Raw genomic sequence first — 13,353 nt, 5'->3', positions numbered from 1 at the left:
ACGCTGCGATTTCCTGTTGGAATCATTTCCCTCCCCTACCCCGCACACAGTCAGTGTTGGCCCAGACATCTTCACCCACGCAAGACGGGCTCTTGCTAATTTCTCAGGACAGGCTGGTGTTACGGGAAACCTTGGGAATGACATTGTTTAAGATGCAAACTCACTTTGCTCCGTTTTAAAATCAGCCACTGGGTAACTTTGTAACTACATTCCCTGTGGAAAAAGCTCCAACAATGCAGCCCACTTCCCTGGGAATTCTAACCAGGTCTATTGGAGGGACTGAGGGTGGAAAAGGTTGCCCAGATAGGGAGAACCAGCACTTCAAGCCTAATAATGTTCGTGTGAATCTGCTCAGAGGAACATTCACTCAGTGATTTTCCCATCTTTCTCTCTGTATCTCTGCGTTTGATATTTTCCAGTCTGGAGGAAGCCTTTTAGCCCCTCTGGCCTGTTATACTTTCGGTTAGATCATGGCTAATCCATACTTCATTTACTTGTCTTAACTCCACCATCCTTACTCACAGTGGCAGGGCAAGGTGGCACAGTGTTTAGCATTGCTGTGTCTCAATTCCAGGACCCCTTGTTCGATTTCCAGCTTGGGTCACTATCTGTGCGGAGTCTGCACATTCTCCCCGTGTCCGCTTGGGTTTCCTCCGGATGCTCCCTGTGATGACTTCAACCAGGCCAATGAGACTGGCTGGCTAGTGTCTGAACTGTCTGATGAGTTTTAATCGATGGTTAAATCAGGGAGTCTCATGCTCCCTATTTAAAGCAGGTGTGTCAGACTCTCAGCCTGCATTCAGCAGCCAGCAACTGGAGAGCTGGCTGTGTACAGATGTATGGTGTAAATAAAGTAACTTGGTGAGGGGACTTCTGCCTCTGTGAAGCTATTACACTCCCGTTTCCTCCTACACTCCAAAAGACGTGCTGGTTAGATGCATTGGCCATGCTGAATTCCCCCTCAGTGTACCCGAACGGTCGTCGGAATGTGGTGACAAGAGGATTTTCACAGTAACTTCATTGCGGTGTTAATGTGACAATAATAAATAAACTTTAAAAAAAAACTTAAAACACTTTTCCTAACAACAATCTATCGATCTCGCCTTTGAAATGTTCGATTTCAGCCTCAGCATCTTTTTCGGACGGGGAAGGGGGTTCCAGAATCCCACCCCTTTCCAATGAAGAAATGCTTCACTCTTGAGTGGCTGTGTATTAATGTAAAGTCCCGTCTTTGCTTTGGGTTCTTTCAGAGGGAGAGGTTGAATCTGGAGGGGCTGCTGTGTGTTGGACAGATGGACACGGCTGCATCATCCAGCCAGCATCTGAGTCTGGGAATGGCCTTCAAGTGACAGGCGTCACTGCAGGGTGCCTGATGGCAGTGACAGCAGTGACTCTACCTGAACTGTGCAGGTGTTGGAGAACTGCTTTAGCGTCATTCCCCATTGACAAGCATCCGGAGTCTGACACCTGGCCCAGTCTGAAGCTTCACGCTGGAATTTTCTTGGCTGATGTCCCCTGGCGGGCCTGGACGCCACCTCCCAGCTTTGAAAACCGACGCAAGAATTGCCACTTGCATCACCGTGCGGGGATGACTCTGTGTGCCATCGTCCAAACACATTCAGTGAAATAGTTTGACGGCCAATTTGGTTTGACAAGTGAAGCAAAATGGGCCTCAGGGGATGGGTTAACACAGAGACAGTTGAGATATTTCGCATCTGACGGGTTATTTGCTGCCTGGAGTGAGGTGACACGTGGATTAGAATCGGATCCCTATTCTCAGGGTTTAAAAACAGAAAGAAAAGTAGCATGGCCCCCGTTTTGAACTGGAGCAACAGTGAGTCAGAGATTCAGGTTAATCTGCTGGTTCCGTGTTTTTGATCTGATTTGTTATTGTCACATGTATTGGGATACAGTGAAAAGTATTGTTTCTTGTTTGCTATACAGACAAAGCATACCGATCATAGTGAAGGAATGGAGAGAGTGCGGAATGTAGTGTTACAGTCATAGCTGGGGTGTAGAGAAAGATCAACTTAATGCAAGGTTGGTCTATTCAAGAGTCTGACAGCAGCAGGGAAGAAGCTGTTCTCGAGTCGGTTGGTATGTGACCTCGGACTTTTGTATCTTTTTCCCAACGGAAGAAGGTGGAAGAGAGAAAGTCCAGGGTGCGTAAGGGGGTTCCTTAATTATACTGCTGCTTTTCCTGAGGTAGCAGGAAGTTTAGACAGAGTCAATGGATAGGAAGCTGGTTTGTGTGATGGGCTGGGATATATTCACGACCTTTTGTAGTTCCTTGCGGTCTTGGGCAGAACAGGAGCCATACCAAGCTGTGATACAACCAGAAAGAATGCTTTCTCTGGTGCATCTGTAAAAGTTGGTGAGAATCATTGCTGACATATCGAATTTCCTGAGTCTTCTGAGAATGCAGAGGCGTGGGTTGGCATTCTTAACTATAGTGTCTGCGTGGGAGGACCAAGACAGGTTCTCCTTCACCTCCACACCCACCCTGCTACTGTCTCCAGAGTTTCCAGTGGCAGCTGGCACTCTCTGGATAACACTCTCTCGGGTTGGAAGATCCAAGTCTCACTTTGGATCAGTGGTGGGGCAACCTGCGACCTGGAGGAAGCCTGCAGCCCGTCTGGGTTCTGAGTGCGGCCCGTGAGACATGTTGTTGACCGTTGCCCAGGCGCAGGGTTGCCATGTTCCACGGACTTCCATCAGCGTAGGTATTTTTCTACCTTTACGAGTGAAGTGATTCAGATGTAAAACAAGGATAAATGAAGATAGGTGTGTGCTGACTGCTCACAACATTGACTGTGAGAGCTGTGCGCTCCCTCTGCATTCAATTAAATGTAAATATTTATTTAGCTTTTATCATTTGAAGTTGATGAAGGTTCCATTACTGTATAAATGATTAAGCATTTTCTATACCTATGAAATACTCAATTTAATCTTATTGGTTAGTGAACAAGCCCGATTTCAATCTTGCGGTCTATTGATGTGAAGGAGGGCCACTGACACAGCCCATTCACTAGCCTAGGTGGCCCAACACTGATTTAGTGACTCGAGGCTGACGCTCCAGGGGGGTGCTGCACTGTCAGAGATGCTGTCGTTCAGTCGAGAAGCCCCAGCGGTTCCCGCAACCCCTGGCAGAGTTCCCCTTGGAAGAAAAGCAGCGAGTTTCCCTCCTACATCGGGGCTGCCAATGCTTTAACCCTTGTCCAATCTCGTTCAAACAGATGACTGGTGTGTGTGTGTGTGTGTGTGTGTGTGTGTGTGTGTGTGTGTGTGTGTGTGTGTGTGTGTGTGTGTGTGTGTGTGTGTGTGTGTGTGTGATCTTGCTGCAAATTGTCAGCTGCATTTCCTGCCATTGTAACGGTGACCTCTCCTTTTAAAAGGAATCAGAACATGCTGTTGGTTGTGAAAGAACTTGGGGATGTTCCGAGCTCGTGAAAGGTGCTATATAAATGCAAATCTTTAGATGCAGGCCACGGGAAGCAGCCAGGCTCTGTGAATTTGCTCAATGTTGTTCTACGTTTCTGTAGCTAGAGGGGTCCTTTGGCGTGACTTAATAGATGTGACTCATTTGAATTCATAACTCCGTACCATCTATTGCAACCGCCGTTTTAAAGTTTATTTATTAGTGTCACAAATGGAATATTGGTCTTTATTGTAAGAGGGATGGAATATAGAAGGCAGGAGGACTAGCTACATCTGAACAGTGCTTTGAGCTTTATTTATTAGTGTCGGCTTCACTGCAATGAAGTTACTGTGAAAATCCCCTAGTCGTCACACTCCGATACACTGTTCAGATACACTGGGGAAGAATGTAGCATGGCCAATCCACATAACCAGCATGTCTTTCGGACTGTAGGAGGAAACCGGAGCAAACCCACGCAGATTACGGGGAGAACATGCAAACTCCACACAGTCACCCGAGCCAGGAATCGAACCCAGGTCCCTGGCATGGTGAGGCACTGTGGTAGGGAGGCAACTGCAGGATTTTGACCCAGTGACAGTGGGGGAAACGGTGATATATTTCCAAGTCAGGGTGGCGAGTGGCTCGGAGAGGAACTTGCAGTCAGCAGTGCTCCCAGGCATCTGCTGCCCTTGTCCTCTTAGATGGTAGGGGTTGTGGGCTTGGAAGGTAAATTAAAGAAAACGTACAAAGATCAAGGATCTTTGAAAATGGAAAATGCTGGAAAAACTCAGCAGGTTTGTCAGCCTCTGTGGAGAGAGAAGCTGAGTTACTGTTTCGAGTCTGTATGCCTCAGTTCCCTTTGTGTATTGCCCCTTTGTTTATCCCTCACCCAACACCCCCAGAATCGATTCTCTGCTCAGGAATATTGTTACTGTCTGTGGGATGAGGCTGGGTTGCCTGCACAGCTTTTTTAAAGGAAAGTTCGTCTTTTTTTCTCTGCAGTTTTTTCCGAAATATGAGTCGAATCACTGCACCCGAGTACAAACCCACCCAGACGGATTTACTGAGGGTTCGCTTACGGACGACAGGGGTCATCGAAACTCAGTTCAAGATAAATAACATGATAATCCGGTAAGCTCTCTGCTTCCAATCTCCGATCAGGCAATCTTATACTGTCTCTCCTCGGTCCTTAATGTGGGACTGATTACCGTATCGCCCACACTTTTGATGGAAGAGAACACCTCGGGGTCAGCGTAGTGTTGGACAGAGACATGTGCGGAAGCAAGCATGGAGACAGTTTGCCTGGACCTTTGCTGTCCTTATGTATATACTTTCTGATGGTAAATACTTCCTGATGAACGACCCAATAACATAATACCTTACTAAGGCCTACCGAACCAGGCCCAAGACCATCCATCAAAAACCTACCTCATTGACCAAGTTTTTGGTCATCTGACTCTAACAGCACATCCTGGCTTGCTGTTAAGTTTTTGTTTGATATTGTTCCTTGGAAACACTTGGGGGCGTTCTGCTATATTTAAGGTGCTATATAAATGCAGGTTTTATTTATTATTGTCATGAGTAGGCTTACATTAACACTGCAGTGAAGTTGCTGTGAAAATCCCACACTCCGGTGCCTTTTTGGGTACACTGAGGGAGAATTTAGCATGGCCAATGCATCTAACCAGCACATCTCGCATTGTTACATGGATAAGATGGATATAGAGGGATATGGGCCAAATGTGGGCAATTGGAACTGGCTTAGTGGTTAAAAACTGGGCGGCATGGACAAGTTGGGCCGAAGGGCCTGTTTCCATGTTGTAAGCCTCTGATCTTTCGCATTGGGGGAGGAAACCAAAGCACCCAGAGGAAACCCACGCAGACACGGGGAGAATGTGCAGACTCTGCATAGACAGTGATCCAAGTTGTTGGGAGGGAGGCTGCAAAAGGTATATGTTTATTTGAGTGGTGGGGGAGGGGGTTGTGGTCCTATTTGGTTGACGTGGCAACCCCTCGGCCTGTGGAGAATCTGCTCCCATGGTTCCCCTGTGGGTCTGATTCCCTGGGTGCCCGGTTTGGTGATAGATTGAAGGGCTGAAGCCTCACTCTGCTCACCAGCAACACTAACGCTCTGAGTAACTGATGCTGCCCTGGAGACTGGCCACTGAACTCCCCGGGTGATGTCAGTCTCTAATGGAAATGCAGCTCCATTGACACGTTTGAAATGAGTTTGGGAAGTGTAGTTATTTCTGTGCTGTGGGTCTGATGATGAGCTCAAGCCTCTGAACGACAGCCTTGATTTTGTTCACCTCCCATCTCTTCATTTACACGTTGTCACTTTGTTATTTCTAAGAATATCCCGTAACGTCCCTTTTCGAAGAGGGGGGGGGAGATCTGTTGGAAACTATTACCCGGCCTCCAGCTACACTTTGGGCTTTTCTTTGTCAGAGCAGGAAAGTTCACAAAGCAAAAAAAAAACTTAGCAGAGAATAAAAAGCAAGCAAGTCGCTGCCCACACATTATCTCCTGGGGTCAAAGGTCAGGGTTCCGTGATTAAAGGGCACTCGGACACTATCATCTGCCCCCCCCCCCCCCCCCCACAAACAGGACACTATCTCCCCCCCTCCGTCCCCGGACACTATCTCCCCCCTCCGTCCTCGGAGGGGGGATCCATCTGTGTCAAAGGCAGGTTAATTGGAGTTGAGGGGCAATACTGATCACCAATTGAATTGCTATGCTGTATGAGTTGGTGGAAGTGGCCGTGGTGTGGAACGGCTCATCAGTTGTTCCCGAGGACAGTTTGGGAAGTTTTGAAGGGATTCGGTACCACGGTGCGATTGTTTCACTCACACGTTGCTTTGAATGATTGTGTTATCGGAGAGGATGAGAAGTTAGCCCCGTCATTTAGAGCTCAGACTGTAATAAAATCTCCCCAGGGCTGTGATCTGTTAATCTAATCACCGTGTCAGTAAAGCAATCTCCTCTCATTCTGCCTTTGTAATGGTGCGTAACTCGGTCCAGGCAATTACGAATAAAGCTCCAGCGGAGCCTGGGACTGCGGGGCGTTCGGGCTGTTAGCTACGAGACTGAATGCACCAGTCAATGTGCGTCACTGAGCCCAGCGCGCTGAGTGCTGGCTCTGCTGTGAGGCCCCACACGGCTGCACAGCTGGCAGCGTAGTTGGCCTGGAGCTGTGCACAAAGACTGGGTGGGGATGCTCATCAGAGTGAGTCAGTGGCACTCGGAGGGGAACAGGCTGGAGGGAGGAGAATTTGTAAAGTTTCGGGGTAATTGGGTAACTCATACTGGTGGCCTTGTGTGTAACTAAATGGCTCAAGAACAGCTTCTTCCCTGCTGCTATCAGAGTTTTGAATGGACCCAGCTTATTTAAAGCTGATCTTTCTCCACACCTTAGCTTTGACTGTAACACTACATTCTGCACCCTCTCCTTTCCTTCTCTATGAATGGTATGTTTTGCCTGTATGGTGCGCAAGAAACAATACTTTTCATTGTATGTGACAATAGTAAATCAAATCAAATCGATAGACTGGACCGTGAATGGTGAGAGCTAACCGTACTGTGTCGGAACGGACAGGCAGAGCTGACTGGGTGTCCTGTCAAATTAGGGTCCTTTAACCGAGAGAGGCTGCATTATTAAACCCAGCCGCTGATGCAGAGTCTGTTGTTGAACCAGGCAGTGGAGATCCAGCTGGTGATGTGAATTCTACTGTCTGTCTCTGGGTGAGCTATATTAGTCAGGGATTCGAGGCATCAGTTTGGCATGTCACCGAGCTGGTGTCATTAATGGAAGATAATTAGCCCTGATTGATGGCGCCCACTTTGATAGAATTTCAGAACATTTATTTCCATTCAGATTAGTTCCCAACACAAACGTATCTGAGAAAAGGTCAGCATTAATTGAGTTTGATTAAGGTCAGTGACCCTCACCCATCCTCACATTATACCTTGTTCCTCTGTCTCCTTTTCACATGGCTGACGCTGATAGTATTAGGTTTGCTTTCAAAGTGTGGGCTTATTTACTTTGTGTTGCTTTAACCAGTTTAAGACATTGATTGCAATCTGAACGACACGGTGATTAGCGCTGCTGCCTCACAGAGCCAGGGACCCAAGTTCGATTCCAGCCTTGGGTCACTGTCTGTGCGGAGTTTGCACATTCTCCCTGTGCCTGCATGGGTTTCCTCCGGGAGCTCCGGTTTCCTCCCGCTGTCCGAAGGTGTGCAGATCGGCCATGCTAAATTGCCTCTTAGTATCAGGGGGGCATAACTGGGGTAAATATGTGGAGTCATGGGAATGGGGCCTGGCTGGGATTGTTACTGGTGCGGACTCGATGGGCTGAATGGCCTCTCTCTGCACTGTAGTGATTCTATGGTCACAATGTAGAGCGGGCCTTTCAGCCCATCACCACTCTGCTGCTGTTACTCCCCCAGTCTAACCACTCCTTCCTGCTCATTCCCTGTCCTCGCTCAACATTCCTTCAGTTCAGGAACAATCTAATCCCCTCTTGGAGGGTGATGGATTTCAGCTGTGGGAGTGTTGAAGTGAAGATGCTGCATTTGAATCACCCTCCGTGTAAAATGTTCTCTGTACCCAACCTCTGTTAGTTATTGTGTGATTGTAATAAATGTGTGCCTCGCTGTTGCAAAACATTCCCTGAAATAAGGTTAAGGAGCATTGGAATAAGAGCATTGGAGAGGGACTAATTGGGCAGCGTAATAATTCTTTGGAGGCAGAAGTCACCAAAATCCCTTTATTTATAAACTCTACAGCGGTACCTCCAGGGTACAGGAGTGCTATCAATCAGCAGTCTATCTCCGGGGCTGCCAGAGGAACTGACACGCCCTGTTTAAGTACAAGGCAGAGACACTCTGTCTCATCAATCATACTCTAATAGGCCAACCTCAATGGCCTGATTGAAGTCATTACAAGTTACATTATTCTACTAGGATGAAGACCGCATGGTGTAAATAACTCCACCGAGACGAAAATCCCTCACCAAGTTATTTTATTTACACCATACATCTGTACACAGCCAGCTCTCCAGTTGCTCGCTGCTGAGTGCAGGCTGGGAGTCTGACACACCTGCTTTAAACAGGGAGCGGGAAATGCTCTGATATAACCATCAATTAAAACTCATCAGGTAGTTCTTTCATGTACCTAACAAGTATAACAAACTCAAATTAACTTAGGGACAAATTAAGAGCCCCCCCAAAAAGGGAGGGGGGACGGCCCGAACAGAAGCCAAAGTCCAAAGGAAACTTAAAACACCAGCCCCTGCGGTGCCCAGCGGGCACGGAAGGCATCAATTGCACCCGTGGACACCACATACTCACCAGATTGTTCATACTCTAGCCAGCCAACCTCATTAGCCTGGCTGAAGTCATCACACACGGTGAACCCCGTGTGTAAGTTATACTGTCACTGCTGCGGGAGGAATGAAGAGTAGCTGTTGGCTCCTTATTCAAAAGGCTAAGCACAGATGAGGAAAGCCATTCAGCCCATCTAACCGAGCCTTCCATCGAGACCGTTACCATCCCCATCGCTGGTTGGTTCATTTCTGTCTCTATCGTCATTAGCCCAAAGACCATTTTAGACGCTCTTTGTGCAAAGACAGTTGTGTTCAGGGATGGTCAGCGCTGGCTCGGGTGCCGGCACACTCAGCCTCGAGTCTGGAGGTTCGATTCCGCTCCCAGACTGAAGCTTAGGCTGACGCTCCAGTGCAGGACCGAAGAGGGTGCTGCTCTGTCAGAGGTGCCATTTATCAGGTGGGACATTAAGCCTGAGGCCTGGTTTTCCCCCTTGGTTGGATGGGAACGATTTCACGGGTCTTATTTCGGAGAGGAACAGGTGAAGTATCACCGACATCCTAGTCAATCATCCCGCAATCAACCTCACAGACTATTGGGTCATTATCACATTGCTGTTTGTGGGATCTTGCTGTGCACACATCAGCACTCGTGTTTTCTACAAGGCAACAGTGACTGTGAAGTGTTTTGGGATGGCCTAAAGAATGTGAAAGGTGCTACATAAATGCAAGTCTTTATTTTGTAGAACTAAATATAAGCGGAGGTATCAGCAAATGTATTTGCACTGAGCCCAGTTCTTTACCCAGCACACCTCTATTCAGTGACGCTTAGTTTAATATCGAGGAACTGCACTGGCTTCTCACCCACCTTAGTCAGAATGAGAGGTACAAAGCTTGCCAGTGTACACACATCAGGCTCTGCCAGAGCGAGCTGGAGCCAGTGTACACGCACACAAGCTCTGCCAGAGCGAGCTGGAGCCAGTGTACACAGAGCAAGGCACTGCCAGAGTGAGCTGGAGCCAGTGTGTACACACGCAGGCTCTGCCGGAATGAGCTGGAGCCAGTGTACACACGCAGGCTCTGCCAGAGCGAGCTGGAGCCAGTGTGCTCACACCAAGCTCTGCCAGAGTGAACTGGAGCCAGTGTACACACACCAGGCTCTGCCAGAGCAGGCTGGGGCCAGCGTACACACACCAGGCTCTGCCAGAACGGGCTGGGGCCAGCGTACACACACCAGGCTCTGCCAGAGTGAACTGGAGCCAGTGTACACACACCAGGCTCTGCCAGAGCGGGCTGGGGCCAGCGTACACACACCAGGCTCTGCCAGAGTGAGCTGGGGCCAGTGACCTGCAGCAAAGCAGCTTAGGATACTTCTGACTGATAATCAGTTCTGTGCTCCTCACTCTGCCCAATGTGGAAAGGTGGTGTAATGGTATTATCGCTGGACTAGTAATGCTGAGAGCTTTGGGGACCAGGTTTCAAATCTCACTGCGACAGGTGGTGAAATTTGAATTCAATTAAAATCTGGAATTAAAAGTCTAGTGAAACCATTATCAATCGTTGTGAAGGCCCACCTGGTTCACTAACGTCCTTTAGGGAAGGGAATCTGCCGTCCTTACTGACTCTGGTCTATAACAAGGCAGGTGATTTTTAAACCATCTCTGAAATTGTGTTCAAGGGCGATCAGGGATGGGCAAAAAATGTCGGCCCAGCCAGCAATATCCACAGCCCGTTAATTTTTAAAAAATTTTGTGTGGGTTGTGTTCTCAAAGCCGTGCTCTGCTATACGTAAAGACACAAAGGATATTGCTGCCAGAAATAGGATAGAGTGCTGGGCAGCACACCCCTTCAAACCATGTAGTCTGTACCCAACCCAACAAAAATCTCTCCCTCAGTGTCAACAAAATGAAGGAGATTGTCATTGATTTCAGGAAATGTAAAGGAGAACATGCCCCTGTCTACATCAATGGAGATGAAATAGAAAGCGTCGAGAGCTTTGTGTTTTTAGGTGTCCAGATCACCAACAACTTGTCCTGGTCCTTCCCATACTGACACTATACTTAAGAAAGCCCACCAGCGCCTCTACTTTCTCAGAAGCCTAAGGAAATTTGACATCTCAGCTACGACTCTCACCAACTTTTACAGATGCCCCATAGAAAGCATTCTTTCTGGTTGTATGACTGTAACACTACATTCTGCATACTCTCCTTCTCTATGGAGGGTATGTTTTGTCTGTATAGCGCACAAGAAACAATACTTTTTACTATATGTTAATACATGTGACAATAATAAATCAAATCAACCCCCCCCAACCCCCTCCAATGGTTGAAAACATTGGATCTTGAGCAGATGCAGATGGCAATATCAGAACTATTGCCAACAGGGGAAAAGAGGAGATAGAATCATAGAATCTCTATGGTATTAAAACTTGCACCAACAACAATCTCAGCCTTGTCCTATCTATCTGCTCAAGACCCATGTATTCACCCTGCTAATATCCCAGACACTAAGGGGCAATTTAGCACGGCGAATCCATCTAACCTGCACATCTTTGGATACTAGAGACAATTTAGCCTGGTCAATCAACTTAACCTGCACATTTGGGACAATAAGTGGTAATTTATTAGCACAGTTGTCAGCACTGCTGCCTCACAGCGCCAGGGACCCGGGTTCAGTTCCCGGCCTCGGTGACTGTGTAGAGTTTGCACATTCTTCCTGAGTCTGTGTGGGTTTCCTCCGAGTGCCCCGGTTTCCTCCCACAGTCCAAAGATGTGCGGGTTAGGTTGATTGGCCATGCTAAGCTGGTCCTAGTGTCAGGGGATGAGCAGGGTAAATGAATGGGGTTACGGAAATAGGGCCTGGGTGGGATTGTGGTCGGTGCAGACTCAATGGGCTGAATAGCCTCCTCCTGCACTGTAGGGATTCTGTGGACTTACCATGGCCAATCTACCTAACCTGCTCATTTGGGACACTAAGTAGCAATTTAGCATGGCCAATCCACCTAATCTGCAAATCTTTGGACTGTGGGAGGAACCCAGAGGAAACCCATTCAGATACAGGAAGAATGTGCAAACTCCGCGTAGACCGTCACTCGAGGCTGGGAATTAAAACCAGGTCCCTGAAGATGTGAGGCAGCAATGCTAACCACTGTGCCACCATGCCACCCTAAATGGCAACATCAGAACCTTTGCCATCAGGGATCTTGAGGAGATGGTGATTTCAGGACCATTATCAGCCTGTCTGAAGCTGTGGAAATCAGTGCGAGTCTGGAAAGTGTTAAATAACCTCCATTCACTCCACAGCGAGTGCAGAGAACAGGGGTTCATAATTTGCAGTTTCTTTTTGCAAGGATAGAGATATAAACAAGAGGAAGTCCAGAGGAAAGATTGATGTGAAGATTAAAGCGAAGGAAATCCACAGTCTGGAGTGTTTACCTGTTTTGATGTGTTGGTACATGTTTTGAAGTTCATTAAATAAGCATTACTTGCTTGAATATTTATTAACTGTCCCCTGGGAGGAATATTATCAGCTGCGGTTTAATTTGTGCCACTGATAGAATGCCAGTTTTTTCATTTCTTTTTAATTTGAACATTATGCGTCTCATCACTTATCAGTTAACCACATAATCGGCCCCAAGCTGGGCGCAGAGAAATACTTTCTGAAATCTGATAAAAGCAGAATACTTTTTGAGTTTGACATGGCATTCATTATCAGCAGGAGGGGAATTGTGAGTCATTGTAAACTCTCAGCTGGCGCACAAAACCTTGCTGTGACCAATGGAGTGAACGGCACTCAGAGAAATTAAATCGCATCCCACTAAAGGTTGATGCGGTAACTAGGGCTGCACAGGGGCACAATAGTTAGGTAGCATTGCTTCCTCATAGCACCAGGGAGCCTGGTTCGATTCCAGCCTTGGGTGAATGTCTGGAGTTTACACGTTCTCCCCATGTCTTCGTTGGTTTCTTCCAGGTGTTCTAGTTTCCTCCCACACTCCAAAGATGTTTGATGTGATTTATTATTGTCATGTCTTTGTCTACAGTGAAAAGTATTGTTTCCTGTGCACTTTACAGACAAAGCATACCATTCATAGGGAAGGAAAGGAGAGAGTGCAGAATGTAGTGTTACAGTCATAGCTCTGGTGTAGAGAAAGATGCAAGGTAAGTCCATTCAAAAGTCTGACAGCAGCAGGGAAGAAGCTGTTCTTGAGTCGGTTGGGACGTGACCTCAGACTTTTGTATGTTTTTCACTACAGAAAATGGTGGGAGAGAGAATGTCCGGATGGGGTCCTTAATTATGCTGGCTGCTTTGCCAAGGCAGTGGGAAAGATGAGCAGGTTAGGTGGATTAGCCACGCTAGATTTCCCCTCAGTGCCTATGTTCACAACTCTTCGTAGTTTCTTGCTGTCTTGGGCAGAGCAGGAGCCCATACCAAGCTGTGATACAACCAGAAAGAATGCTTTCTATGGGGCATCTGTAAAAATTGGTGTGGTGGGATTTAGAGGGGAACTGCCCACCGTGTGGATAATTGGAGATCAGGGAAATTGTAACGTGGAGAGAGTTTGAGGTGTGGGAAGTGCCATCATCTAGGCATTGAATTCTTGCTTGTACTGTGT

General features: G+C 47.5%; 1 protein-coding gene across 1 annotated transcript in view; it reads left to right on the top strand.

Moving 5' to 3' along the window:
- gnav1 (guanine nucleotide binding protein (G protein) alpha v1) overlaps positions 1–13,353 on the top strand; it is a 125,788-nt gene that overhangs the window by 61,480 nt on the left and 50,955 nt on the right. The window contains exon 5 of the mRNA XM_080209455.1: positions 4,421–4,549. Coding sequence (XP_080065581.1) covers positions 4,421–4,549 — 129 coding nt within the window. The remainder of the gene's footprint in view (positions 1–4,420; positions 4,550–13,353) is intronic.

This window comes from Carcharhinus amblyrhynchos, chromosome 21 (assembly GCF_965287045.1).
Source record: "Carcharhinus amblyrhynchos chromosome 21, sCarAmb.v2.hapA, whole genome shotgun sequence".
NCBI lineage: Eukaryota > Metazoa > Chordata > Chondrichthyes > Carcharhiniformes > Carcharhinidae > Carcharhinus > Carcharhinus amblyrhynchos.
The sequence above is the reverse complement of the archived record's forward strand: the minus strand, read 5'-3'. Positions and strand labels throughout refer to the sequence as shown.